This window comes from Eschrichtius robustus, chromosome 11 (genome assembly GCF_028021215.1).
Source record: "Eschrichtius robustus isolate mEscRob2 chromosome 11, mEscRob2.pri, whole genome shotgun sequence".
Taxonomy (NCBI): Eukaryota; Metazoa; Chordata; class Mammalia; order Artiodactyla; family Eschrichtiidae; genus Eschrichtius; species Eschrichtius robustus.
In genome coordinates, this window is record NC_090834.1 from 19,216,271 (window position 1) to 19,231,088 (window position 14,818).

The window sequence follows — 14,818 nt, forward strand, 5'->3', positions numbered from 1 at the left end:
TTTTACACATTCATGATTTTTTTACTTTTAACTAGTGGCTATATCTAGAATTTATTAATGATAGCCATAGTTTCCCAATTTTGTTGAATATGTTTGGCTACTGATCCAAAATGTCAATTTTATTTTAATCTCAAATCCCTTACGCTCTTGCATCTAATTTTAAGATGCTTCCTATTCCACTGGTTGTTTTGTCTATCTGAAACAAAATGCTACCTTAATTATAATGTAATTATAATATAATAAATGTAATTAGTAAACATAATACCATATATAATAAATAGCATAATATAAAATAACAAAATATAATTTACCATATAACAAGGTCAAAAGAGAACAAAACTATACAATCAGTTGAAATAGTCCCCAAAGATATTTTATAAAATTCAATATTCATTTCTAATTTAAAAGAAATAGTAAAATAGGGATTGATGAATGCTTCCACAGTAAGAAGAAATTATATATCTAAAAGAGAAAGAGGTAAATGATAACCTTTAGTAACACTGGCAATAAATACAGGACAAGATGAAGATGCCTGATATAATGTTAAAGAAAAGCTATTATGTAACATTGTCTTTGCAGCACTGATGAGTTCATTGAAAAGAGAATCTCATAGAAAAGAGTATCTCGTTCTTCTTAATGTCTGTACACTTGTCCATTGCATGAATATAACAGCTTATTTAACCAATATGTTACTGATCTGCATCTGGATTTCTAGGTTTTCATGGAATTTTATTATGCACAATTGTTACAAACTCTAGGACTTCCTCTTATGTTTATATCTTTTGAAAGAAACAATATCTCCACAGATGGTTTATCTGGGCTGGCTGCTAGCCGACTATGGCTACTTCTCAGTTCTTCCCTTGACATTCCTAGTCAATATGAAAACGGAAGGCAAGAAGGTCTTCTGTTTAGAGACTGTAAAGATAGGTCTTGGTGATAAAGTCTTGGTGGTAAAGGCTAAAAATATCAACCCAGAACAAGTGTTCCTCCAGCTGTAACTATGTGTGATTCCCTTGGCTTGATTCTGTAGAGGATGTAAGACAAGACTGTAGGATCTGCCCTCAAAGTGCTTCCAGTAAGATGAGCTAAGTCAAGTATGGTGGCATATCTAATTCAAGACAAAATATAATGGCTCCTTTTCTCTCATAGCAAAACTTCGTGGAGTGAATGTAGAAGTCACTGTAGGCTCTTAATTAAAGGAACACAATAAATCTTGTATTGGAAGGTGATTATTCTGGTCTCTTTGTAGAGGTGAATTGGAAATTGTCTAGAAGAAGGAAAATTAGCTTAACTAAAGTTAAACTCATAAATAATTGAGCATTAATTAAACATCTGTGGCCTATGTTTCTCTTTGATCATAATTTCTCCCAATTTATACACCTCTTTGATACCCGATCAATCATTGTCAAAGATGCAATTAACAATGATTATTACTGTGTATTAGGTTTTGCCTGGGCCCTGAAGAAACCATCCTAAATTACGAGCTATGATTGTCACTTGATTTTCTCACAAAGAACAGTCAGAACTCCTGGTCTTAAATGGCTTGGAATGTGAAACTAATGAGTCTCTTAGATATTATTAGAGGACCCTACAGAGCCCATTGGTGAAAGTTTGGAAAACAGCGGGCTTCTTAAAATTAATTCTTGTAGTGTGTTACGAAAGATGACTGAACCAAAAGGATAACGGTGTTTCTGGTTCTGTTGTTAGCGTTCTCCACGGAAAGATCACGGAAGCTTCTGGACTCAATTTCCTTCCCCATGTGTGAATGTCACTGAAAATATCCAACTCCATTCTATCCCCATAGAACTTCAGAAACTAAGCAAAATGAAGACTCAAAATTCATTTCAAATAATGAAATGAAAATATAATGTAGAATGGAACTGGGAAAATAACCTGGTTTAAATTCTGGAAAGTACTAACTATACAACTCTGGATAAGTTGCTTAATCTTGCTTAGTCTGATTTCATGTGGATCTCACAGGATGTTATGATGATTAATTTAATACCTTTGTATAACGTACAGTGTTATGTAATTTCTTCTTGTTCTTCTTGAGTCAATTCATATCTTTAAGCAACTCACTTTAAAAAATAGTTACTTACTTGCTTAAATTACTCTTACCTTCTATTATCAGCTGAATTGTGTCCTGCTCAAGTTAATATGTGGAAGTCTTAACCCCCAATACCTCGTAATATGACTGTATTTGGAGATAAGGCCCTTAAATAGGTAACTGAGGTCAAATGAGGTCAAATGGGTGGGCTCTAGTCCAATATGACTGGGGTCCTTATAAAAAGAAAAAATTAGGACACAGACATGCACAGAGAGAACAAAGTGATTATTAGTAACCACGATCATGTCCTGAATGCATGGAACACGTCACCATTTGCCAACCACCGTGTCAAGTCAGCAGAAACTACAGAAATTGAGAGCTCTCCGCAGAAATTCACACACCCGTGCACCAGGTAACAGACCACAGGCAGATGTCCACTCAGCCTTTCACGTGTCCCTCACGGAGGGCACGCTCTCTCCTGGGCGGGGCGAGCACAGACATCTGTCGGGAGTTTAACTACTTTTAAAATGCGTTGAGTCTGGAGCCTGTGCTCCGCAACAAGAGAGGCCGCGACGGTGAGAGGCCCGCGCACCGCGATGAAGAGGGGCCCCCCCACTTGCCACAACAAGAGAAAGCCCTCACACAGAGACTAAGACCCAACACAGCCATAAATTAATTAATTAATTAATTAAAATTAAATTATATAAAATTAATTAAATATAAATATATAAAAATATATATTTATATATATAAATATAAATAAATTTATATATAACATTAAATAAAATTTTAAAATTAATTAATTAATTAATAATAAAAATATCAACCAATGCAATTAAATATTTTTAAAAAATGCGTTGATACAACCATGTCTCACTTTTGCTTGGATCAGTCAGCAGACGCTTTTTGGAAACCCCTAATTCTCCACACCTCCTACCTCTCCGGCCGCCCTGCTCCTCAGGCCGGGTCCCCATGGGAGGCGGGGCTGCGTGCTGACGCACAGCGGGTGCACAGACGTCCTCGAGCCCCGCCCCCACGGGGCCGCCTGTCGGTTGGAACGGCAGCCCCATGGCGCGGAGGACGATCAGGCTGGCGCCACAGTTAGCGCGGCATGGAGGGGCGTGCCTAACTGGGGCCCGTGGCCCTGCGTCTTCTGGCAGCGTCGCGGGTCCTGCGCACGCTGCGGGGCCGCAGCCGCCGGGCGGTGGGCGCCCGAGGGGCCAGGAGGCGAGCCGGGGCCCCCAGGCGGGTGTGGGCACCGTGTCCACAGCCAGCGTCCCCGAGGCCGCGCTCGGGCCATGATGACCGGTGAAGCTGCGCTGCGACAGCGCGGCCGACTTCTTCCCTGTGTCCAGTAGTGTTCTGGAGGGGTAAGGAAGCCTGCCTTTCAATTTGAGGGAGCAGAGGGTTTGAGGTCCTCTCTCTTCTATTGCTCTAGTATACTGCGTAGCACCTAATAAAATACTGGGTTATAGTTGACATTTAAATCGCTGATTGATCATCAAGATTGGGAAGTATCATTGGAAATGAAAATAGGAGGAGTCTTAAGATTTTTAGGTTTTTCTTTTTTTTCCTGTGTCTCAAAACGTATGTAGTATTTTACTGAGTGGTTGGGAATAAAGTTTGCAGTATTCAGTGTATTCAGTTTTAGTATCTAAATAGAATTAAACTGCTGCTGTAAACTGGAATAACACTTTGTTACCAGTTTTCGAATGCATCTGTTCGTCAGTTACCTGTTTGGGAAGATTGTAGTTAATGATTGTAAGAATGTGGCTCTAAACGTCCAATTGACTCAAGAAAAGCAAATAAGTCAAGATTGGCAAATGTATAGGCTCTTCATCTTATTGTGTGTGTGGTTTTTTTTCTTTCTTTTAGTTGTTTGTCAAGGTGTAAAGAACTCTACCACTCTTAAAACAGTAAACTTCACGGGGTGTAATCTGACATGGCAGGGAGCAGATAGATCACATGGCCAAGATCTTAAAGGTGATTTTTTTATGTTTGAACTTTCATGAAAACATATGTGATTGAAGCACATTAATATATTGATACAGATGGCAGTTAATTTTTGTCTTTTGATACGTGTGAGTGCAGCTTTCGTTTTGTTGAAAGAATATGACCCGTTTTCAGTTTGGGATTCTGCCATGTAGTAAAGATAGTCCACTTAATTTTAGAAATAAGAGATTTAATATATAATAATATTTTAATGTATTTTTAGTTACTGAAAACATTGATTGTGATACTGTGAAAAAACTATGCCATTATAGTCTTCAAGACTTAACTGAATCAAGTGTTTACTAGCTGCTGTAGTTTATAAACTAATAAAAATCACTACATCAGCAATTTGTAAATACGTTTTTAAAATAATGCCTTAACAAATTTACAGTGGTTATAATTACTGTATTTAGGCCTAAAGTTATTTAATAATTTGACATGAAGCCTTCTGAATAGTTTGATGGTGCAGATCAAGGGTAGTAAACTATGGCTGGTGGGCCAGATCCAGCCCGTCGCCTGGTAAAGAAAGTTACTTTGGAACATAGTCGCACCCATTGTTTACATGATAGCTATGGCTACTTTCACCCTACGCCAGTGGGGTTGAGTAGTTGCAACAGAAACTGTATAGCCCACAAAGCTGGAAATGTTTAAGTTTAGATTTGAAAAATTGAAAAATTCTTTGAGCCTCTACAGGGCAAGTCCATTGACCCCTGGGGCTGAAAACAGTCAAGAACTTGGGTGCCTAAGCCAAATGGCCTAGGTTCAAATTCCCTTTCTCCCATTTCATAGCAAGTGACCATGGACAAATCACTTAACCTCTGTGCCTCATTATGAGGTTTAAATGAACTCATTTGTATAAATAGTGCCTGGCGCATACTAAGCACTGTGTAGGTGATTGCTGTTATTTCTGCTTGGAGCTTTTATAAGGTATTGTTAATAGAAAAATGACCCTAATGATTTTCGTTTTAGAGTGTCAAAGGCACTTTGAGTCTTTTATTTTTTCAAGAATGTAATAAGACTTTTTTCATTTAAAGTCAGTGTTCCCTGTTACCAAACTTTATTTTATGAATATAAAGAATTGAATGTCTTTAAGACAATACTTGTGGTTAAATGTCAAACCATTATTTTCCCAAGGCGCATCCAACTGGCTGGGCATAGTCTAGGCCTCTCAAGTTTGTGTGCATACCGTAGGGAGCATGTGAGATCCATTTTGTAAATATAGTTTTAAAAATAATGCCTGGGACTTCCCTGGCGGTCCAGCAGTTAAGACTCTGTGCTCCCAATGCAGGGGGCCTGGGTTCGATCCCTGCTCAAGGAACTAGATCCCACGTGCCTGTCGTAACTAAGAGCCCACATGCCACAACTAAAATATCCGGCATGCTGCAACTAAAGACCCGGCACAGCCAAACAAACAAACAAACAAATAAATAAATATTTTTTAAAAATAAATAAAATAATGCCTTAGGAGTTAGGAAAAGAACATATTAGAACCTATTTAGCTTTGTATCATTTAAACACTATCTATGTAGTTTATAATGTACATACATTATATGTATAGAACTTCATGTATATAATTTGTTAAAAAATAAGATGCATATTAAAAAGTTTTCTTATGGGTTGCCCAGTCAGGTGTTTGGAGACCATTGGAGGACAGAATGATGACATTTAGAGCCTCAGCAATGATAGAATTTAGAACCAATTCCCTGACTTAGAAGATAAGGAAAATAATTCATAGACTGTAATTGAGTTGTCCAACTTTACATAACTGTTCAAGAGCAGGTCATCCAGTGGCTGGAATCTAATCACTGACCAACTAGAATCTGGGTCACTGGACTCGTAAAGCAGCAGTGACTGTTTAATTTCTCAGGTTGATTCTCCTGGCATATATGCTTGATATGTGTGTGTGTAAATCTCTGACATAATAAGCCATACTCAGTAGGCACACCCTGTTTCCTTCTTCAAGCATCTTAATTTCATCCCATTAAATCTTTGAAGTATCAGACTACCAGAAGGCATGAAGAAACCTGGGCTGAGAGTCTTCGTTCCAGGAGACCTGATCTTGACTGTATGGCTGGTTTGAGGCGCATCACTCTGAACTGCAACACGCTCATTGGTGACCTGGGTGCAAATGCTTTGGCAGAATCTCTTAGTGAGGATTTATGGCTTAGAGGTAAATTCTAAAATTGAAAATATTGAATTTTTAATATGATATATGCTTAGCTTTTGGCATGATACTGTTGTGATAGGATTTTTTTTAAAGCCTCATTTTTCTGATGGGTTTTATTTTGCTTGTAAACTTTCTCTACGAGTTGCATATATTCTTTATAGAAAATGCAGAGTTACAAGAGAACAATTACCTATAATCTTAATACCCAGACATAATCACTGTTCATTTTGGTGCATACACTTTCAGTCTTCTATTTTTCTATAAATATATTTGTACACTTAGTGATTACAAAACTAGAATTGGAGTATACTTGCTATTTCATATTCCTGCTTTTTTCACTTAATGATGTATCATGTAGTATTCCATCATATTGATGTCCCATAGTTTAATCAATTCTTTGCCGTTATATTTAGACAGTTTGTTTTTCCCTGTCAGAAACATTGTGAATACGTTGTGTATACATCTCTGTGTCCATCGGGATTACTTCTGTAGAATAAGGAACTAAGAAGTGGAATGACCTGAGTGTGACATATTTTTAAGACTGTTGATACACATTGCCAAATTACCATCCAGAAATGCTATGCCAATTTGTAGTCCACGCCAACAGTGGATGTGAAGCCTACCTCTCACAAACACTGGCTTGTAGCACTTGTAAAAAACTGTAAAACTACAAAAATGAGTACCTCTCCATTTTCTATGCAAGTAGGATTACTCCAAATTTTATAACTTTTTTCAGTTAATTTAGTATGAGCATTTTAGCAAGTCAGTCAGTTTGCATCTCCTGCATCATTTTTTGTGACTGTTCAGTGTTCCATTATATGAATATGCCACAGTGCACATAGCTTATCCATTCTTGTGTATAAGCTTTGTCCAGTTTTTCAGTTACAAATAGTACTCTGATATATATCCATACCTATATCTCTGACTATTTCTTTTGGTTAAATTCTTAGAAAGAGTGTTGTTGGATCAAAAGGGTATACACATTTTAAAGGCTTTTCTTACAGAATCTTGGCTTAATCTGATAGGAGAATAACCACATTTTGTTTTATTTTGTATTCATTTGAGTTACTGGTGAGGTTTACTGGCTGTTTGTATTAATTTGGCTATTTGGTTAATTATACCCTGTGTCCATTCTTCTGTAGTGAGAGTTTGTAAGGGTTGTATCATATCCTGTCAGATCCGTATGTCTGACTTGCTATTTCTGTGTGTCATGGGGGTGTTGAAAGCCTGCAGTTATTTCAATGTGATGGTCCACACAACACTTAAAAAAAAGACTCATGATAGTTTCCTTTCATATAATATTTTTTAATACCTGTGCTTTGGTGATGATCCCTTTGGTTTAAATGAGTAGGTTGTTCAGCCCCAGAACTCCTAGAATTCATGATCAGTTTTTCTGGTTTTTTTCTGACTTTTTATGGAGAGAGTTCTTTTTTTTTTTTTTTTTTAATAATGAAACTCTCTAAGAGTTAAGCCAGCATTTTATTTATTTATTTATTTTTGGCTGTGTTGGGTCTTCGTTTCTGTGCGAGGGCTTTCTCTAGTTGCGTCAAGCGGGGCCACTCTTCATCACAGTGCGCGGGCCTTTCGCCGTCGCGGCCTCTCTTGCTGCGGGGCACCGGCTCCAGACGCGCAGGCTCAGTAGTTGTGGCTCACGGGCCCAGTTGCTCCGCGGCATATGGGATCCTCCCAGACCAAGGCGCGAACCCACGTCCCCTGCATTGGCAGGCAGACTCTCAACCACTGAGCCACCAGGGAAGCCCCATGGAGAGAGTTCTTGACCATCATACTTTCATGATAGGTTTTTAGTATGTATTCTCTATTCACACATTGTTTGAATTTGTTATTATTTGTATCCTCTTAGACTTGTCTTTTTTGCTCTAAAACTAACAGTTATTACATTTCTTCTATTTTGTTTTCCCCTTTTAACTAGTTTCAAGTGTGATTTGGAGCTCAAGATCGTGATCAAAAGAATGCAGTGCATTTCTGAGCTCCACCAGTTTTTGCTTGTGAGGTTTACACTGCCACTGCCACCCTTGCTAATAATGAACTGAGATTCATTTTGTGATGTTTTTTGCTCATAGGTTATATACAGTTATTCTTCAGTTCTGTAATTGTAAAATATGTTGTATGATTTATTGGTACTAAAGCCAGGGTTATCATTGCACATCCAAGAAGAGGTTTTTCAATTGGATTATGCATTATGTCTGTGCGTATATGTTTCTGTTTTTTTCCATACCCAAAATTACAAACCTGCCATGACTTGTCTTGTGCAGGACTCTTCCACACGTGAGAAAATGAGAGTTGTCTATACATTAAATCTGTAGAGTTAGCAAGTGACCTTTTGTCTTTCATCAAAAGCACTTGACCTGCAGCAGTGCGGCCTCACCAGTGAAGGAGCAAAGGCTTTACTAAAGGCCCTTGAAACCAACAGAACTCTGCTCGTTCTGGATATAAGAAAAAATCCACTTGTTGGTATGTGGTCACTTTTTTAAAATTCATTAACACATAGCAAAACAAAAAGAATTTGTTCACGTGTTGACAGTTTTTAAAACTTAATATGTTTCACTTTCCTCATCATATACAGTTGGCCCTTGAACAACGTGGGGTTAGGGGTGCCGACCCCTACACAGTTGAAAATCTGGGTATAAGTTTATAGTCAGTGGTTCCGCATCTGTGGATTCAACCAACCTTGGCTCGTGTAGGACGATAGTACATATTTATAGAAAACTATCCGTGTGTCAATGGACCCGCGAGGTTCAAACCCATGTTGTTCAAGTGTCAACTGTACTTTTGTAATGTTGCACTTCCCTTATGTTTTTAGCAGATAATGTACTAATTAAAGTGAGTTATACCTTTAAATTGTTCTTATCTCTACTCTGAATAGAGGTGCACCTAGATACTAAGCCTGCTTCCACCAAGAGCATTCTTTCTTTCTTGTGCAACCTCTGAATTCTAGCAAGGAGTACTTTATTCATTTGTCAGATTCACAAGTAATTTTTTTAATAGCTTCTGTGTGCCAGATACGGGTTTAGGCACTAGGGATAAAGCAGTGGACCAGACAGACAAAAGTCTTGCCCTCGTGGAGCTTACATTCTAGTGAAGGGGTTCAGATAGAAATGAGTAAACAGATAAGTAATATAATTTTAGATAGTAGGAAGTGCAGAAATATCATAATGTAAGGAGAGTGAGCGGAGGCAGGTAGGACTCCATTGGATAGGTTTGTTAGGGGACAGCTTCACTGGAGAAGTGGCATTTGAACGGAGACCTGAATGAAGAGAGGAGCAAGCCATGGAAGATCTGGGGTAAGCACACTCCAGGACAAGGAGGCAATGAGTATGCAGGCATGTAGGTGGGTGGAGTATTTAAGGGAAAGCAAGGAGGCCAACATGGCCAGAGTACTGAGTGAAGAAGAGTGTGGTATGACGTGAGGTCAAGGAGCTAGCCAAGGGTCTGCTCTTGTAAGGTCTTGAAGGCCAGCATAAAGATGTGGATTATTCTAAACGAGTAGGGGGTTTTGAAGTGGAAATGGCATGATCCAAATAGTATCTCAATAAGATGACCTGGTATAGAGAACAGACTTGGGGGGATAAAGAAGAGAAACAGGGAGACCAGTTAGGAGACTATCACAGTGGTCCAAATAAGAGATGTTTATGGCTTAGCTTAGGTTGGAAGTTTGGAGCAAGTGAAAAGTGGTTGAATTCAGGTTGTGTTTTGAGGGTGTAGCTAACAGGGCTTGCCGATAGATTAGATGTGGGGTATGAAGGAAATAGTAACAAGGAGACAAGTCGTTGATGATTATGTGTGCAACTGGGTGGTATCACTTAGACAAAGGGGGCTGATGGGAGGAGCAGCTTTTGAGGGAATATCAGGACTTTGGTTTGTTATCTTAGATGCGCTTTAGGTATCTAAGTGTCTGGACAGTGCTCAGACTGTACTTTCTATCCAAAGGTATCCAAAGCCACTTTAGATGCAAAATGTTTAAAGTTGACCTTTGAGATAATCCTGCAGCCTGTGGAACAAAAACCACATTCACAGAAAGAGAGACAAGATGAAAAGGCAGAGAGCTATATACCAGATGAAGGAACAAGATAAAACCCCAGAAAAACAACTAAACGAAGTGGAGATAGGCAACCTTCCAGAAAAAGAATTCAGAATAATGATAGTGAAGATGATCCAGGACCTCGGAATAAGAATGGAGGCAAAGATCGAGAAGATGCAAGAAATGTTTCACAAAGACCTAGAAGAATTAAAGAACAAACAAGGGGGCTTCCCTGGTGGCGCAGTGGTTGAGAATCTGCCTGCCAATGCAGGGGACACGGGTTCGAGCCCTGGTCTGGGAAGATCCCACATGCCGCGGAGCAACTGGGCCCGTGAGCCACAACTACTGAGCCTGCGCGTCTGGAGCCTGTGCTCCGCAACAAGAGAGGCCGCGATAATGAGAGGCCCGCGCACCGTGATGAAGAGTGGCCCCCGCTTTCCACAGCTAGAGAAAACCCTCGCACAGAAACGAAGACCCAACACAGCCAAAAATAAATAAATAATTAAAAAAATAAAGAAAGAAAACAAACAAACAGAGATGAACAATACAATAACTGAAATGAAAACTACACTAGAAGGAATCAATAGCAGAATAACTGAGGCAGAAGAATGGATAAGTGACCTGGAAGACAGAATGGTGGAATTCACTGCTGTGGAACAGACTAAAGAAAAAAGAATGAAAAGAAATGAAGACAGCCTAAGAGACCTCTGGGACAACATTAAACACAACAACATTCGCATTATAGGGATCCCAGAAGGAGAAGAGAGAGAGAAAGGACCAGAGAAAATATTTGAAGAGATTATAGTCGAAAACTTCCCTAACGTGGGAAAGGAAATAGCCACCCAAGTCCAGGAAGCACAGCAAGTCCTATACAGGATAAACCCAAGGAGAAACACGCCGAGACACATAGTAATCAAATTGGCAAAAATTAAAGACAAAGAAAAATTATTGAAAGCAGCAAGGGAAAAACGACAAATGACATACAAGGGAGCTCCCATAAGGTTAACAGCTGATTTCTCAGCAGAAACTCTACAAGCCAGAAAGGAGTGGCATGATATACTTAAAGTGATGAAAGGGAAGAACCTACAACCAAGATTACTCTACCTGGCAAGGATCTCATTCAGATTCGATGGAGAAATCAAAAGCTTTACAGACAAGCAAAAGCTAAGAGAATTCAGCACCACCAAACCAGCTCTACAACAAATGCTAAAGGAACTTCTCTAAGTGGGAAACACAAGAGAAGAAAAGGACCTACAAAAGCAAACCCAAAACAATTAAGAAAATGGTCATAGGAACATACATATCGGTAATTACCTTAAACATGAATGGATTAAATGCTCCAACCAAAAGACACAGGCTTGCTGAATGGATACAAAAACAAGACCCATATATATGCTGTCTACAAGAGACCCACTTCAGACCTAGGGACACATACAGACTGAAAGTGAGGGGATGGAAAAAGATATTCCATGCAAATGGAAATCAATAGAAAGCTGGAGTAGCTATACTCATATCAGATAAAATAGACTTTACAATAAAGAATGTTACAAGAGACAAGGAAGGACACTACATAATGATCAAGGAATCAATCCAAGAAGAAGATATAACAATTATAAATATATATGCACCCAACATAGGAGCACCTCAATACATAATGCAACTGCTAACAGCTATAACAGAGGAAATCGACAGTAACACAATAATAGTGGGGGACTTTAACACCTCACTTACACCAATGGACAGATCATCCAAAATGAAAATAAATAAGGAAACAGAAGCTTTAAATGACACAATAGACCAGATAGATTTAATTGATATTTATAGGACATTCCATCCAAAAACAGCAGATTACACTTTCTTCTCAAGTGCGCACGGAACATCCTCCAGGATAGATCACATCTTGGGTCACAAATCAAGCCTCAGTAAATTTAAGAAAATTGAAATCATATCAAGCATCCTTTCTGACCACAACGTTATGAGATTAGAAATGAATTACAGGGGAAAAAACGTAAAAAACACAAACACATGGAGGCTAAACAATACGTTACTAAATAACCAAGAGATCACTGAAGAAATCAAAGAGGAAATTAAAAAATACCTAGAGACAAATGACAATGAAAACACGACGACCCAAAACCTATGGGATGCAGCAAAAGCAGTTCTAAGAGGGAAGTTTATAGCTATACAAGCCTACCTCAAGAAACAAGAAAAATCTCAAGGAAACAATCTAACCTTACACCTAAAGAAACTAGAGAAAGAAGAATAAACAAAACCCAAAGTTAGCAGAAGGAAAGAAATCATAAAGATCAGAGCAGAAATAAATGAAATAGAAACAAAGAAAACAATAGCAAAGATCAATAAAAGTAAAAGCTGGTTCTTTGAGAAGATAAACAAAATTGATAAGCCATTACCCAGACTCATCAAGAAAAAGAGGGAGAGGACTCAAATCGATAAAATCAGAAATGAAAAAGGAGAAGTTACAAAAGACACCTCAGAAATACAAAGCATCCTAAGAGACTACTACAAGCAACTTTTTGCCAATAAAATGGACAACCTGGAAGAAATGGACAAATTCTTAGAAAGGTATAACCTTCCAAGACTGAACCAGGAAGAAACAGAAAATATGAACAGACCAATCACAAGTAATGAAATTGAAACTGTGATTAAAAATCTTCCAACAAACAAAAGTGCAGGACCAGATGGCTTCACAGGTGAATTCTATCAAACATTTAGAGAAGAGCTAACACCTATCCTTCTCAAACTCTTCCAAAAATGGCAGAGGAAGGAACACTCCCAAACTCGTTCTTTGAGGCCACCATCCGGCCTAGCCTAAAAGCAAGTTGGTCCCCTTTCTTTTAAGATCTTATCCTTACTTTGGTCTTACAGCTTCCAAACTGAGTAGGGGAGGGACAAGCGTTCTGGCACAGGATGGGACCCAGCCAAGGAAACAATATTGAATTTGAAAATTTTAAAAATAATTTATTATGGGCAAATAGTGCAGGGAGAAAAAAAGAAGAAGGTGGGTCAAATTTTAGGAAAAGTAATGAAATCTTGGGAGAAGATAATAGTTGAAGTCAAAAGCAAACGAAAATATAGCATGAGTTTAAATAATTCATAGTAACGACAGAAGTAGGGGCATCATACCTAGAGAGAAGAAAATACAGTCCTACCATACTCTTGTCCCCAGGACTGAGCAAAACTTAAATAGTTAATATAACTTCTTGGTTTTCAACCCTTGTTGTCAACCTGTAGATAAAACACAGGACCCTTTGCTGTGATTGCATAAGAAAATGTAAATGTGATCAGCACAGACAAACGAAACAAACATGGTATTGACAGAAGGTGAGCTGTACAAGGGGAGAGGAAAGACAGAGAGCTGTGGGGACACAAATAGTCTCAGGCAGAAAGAAAATGATGAGATTAGGGGGAAAGTTGATACCATAAGAAAGTTGAGAGTATAGCTATATACTAGAGCTAATATTTCTTGAGAGCTTCTGGGTGTTGGATACTAAAGGCTGCAAATGCCTTATTATTATCTGCATTGTCATGAGCAACTCTGTGCGATGGGTATCATCCATTTCCTCGGTTTACAGGTGAGGAAACAGAGGCTCAGGAAGGTTATATGAATTACTCAGGATTGCAGAGCTAATTAACTGAGGAAGAAAGCTTCCAAGCCATGTGGTCCATGTCCAGATCCAGTGCTTTTAGCTACTATGCTACCACTTCTCCCATCAATAAAGCTAGCAAAACTCCATGAAGTTACAAAAGAGAAGCAGCATGAGTAATGACATGAATATGATGTACTGGAAAAGAAGAGTGATGAGTAGTAGTGGGGGTAGGGGTTTATCTTCCTCCTTCATGTTAGGGTGTTAAAATGGATCTAAAATGGATATAGCAGGATAAACATAATGTTTAGAATTATGGGGGTGACACTGAAGTAGCGAAAACCTGTCTCTGGAGAGGGGAACTGGGGTTAGACGGGTTGAATTTCAGTATTATTTGAGTTGCTATCATGTTCATGTATTATTTTCATTAAAAATAATTTATTTAGAAATAGCTTCAACTGTGTAAATGCATCAAAACATGAAATTCAAAATTATCTTTAAATCTCTCATACATTTGTTAAATGCTTTCCTTATCAGGATCGTTCTTATCAGCTTTGAAGGCCATTTTTTAAAAATAAAAAGCCAAGAAGTATGAGTTTTTAAAATTAAAAATTGTCCCTGATAATATTGCCAGGCACCCCAGAGAGAAGGTGTGGAACTATTAGAAGCAACCTGGATATCAACCCTGCTTCTGGGAGGCAGTTCTGACTACAAGGGCAGGAGATTCTCTGAAGCCAGGTAGCAGGAGTTTGTTTTTTATTTTAACATTTTATTGGAGTATAGTTGCTTTACAATGGTGTGTTAGTTTCTCCTTCATAACAAAGTGAATCAGCTACACATATACATATATCCCCATATCCCCTCCCTCTTGTGTCTCCCTCCCACCCTCCCTATCCCACCCCTCTAGGTGGTCAGAAAGCCCTAAGCTGATCTCCCTGTGCTATGCGGCTGCTTCCCACTAGCTATCT

At 38.7% G+C, this 14,818-nt stretch overlaps 1 protein-coding gene across 10 annotated transcripts in view; it reads left to right on the forward strand.

The window, feature by feature from the left end:
- Positions 1 to 3,107: 3,107 nt before the first annotated feature.
- Positions 3,108 to 14,818, forward strand: part of LOC137771947 (centrosomal protein of 78 kDa-like) — a 60,722-nt gene continuing 49,011 nt past the window's right edge. For 7 of the 10 annotated variants that reach the window (XR_011075440.1, XR_011075439.1, XR_011075441.1 and 4 more), the window contains exons 1-4: positions 3,108 to 3,417; positions 3,923 to 4,030; positions 6,035 to 6,209; positions 8,565 to 8,678. Coding sequence is in view for 5 of the 10 variants with exons in the window: in XM_068555755.1 (XP_068411856.1) it covers positions 4,013 to 4,030; positions 6,035 to 6,209; positions 8,565 to 8,678 (307 nt within the window). In the remaining 5 variants the exon portion in view is untranslated. Of the gene's footprint in view, positions 3,418 to 3,922; positions 4,031 to 6,034; positions 6,210 to 8,564; positions 8,679 to 10,154; positions 10,311 to 14,818 lie in introns of those variants that run through there. The other 3 variants (XR_011075442.1, XR_011075443.1, XM_068555758.1) reach the window with 2 other exon arrangements.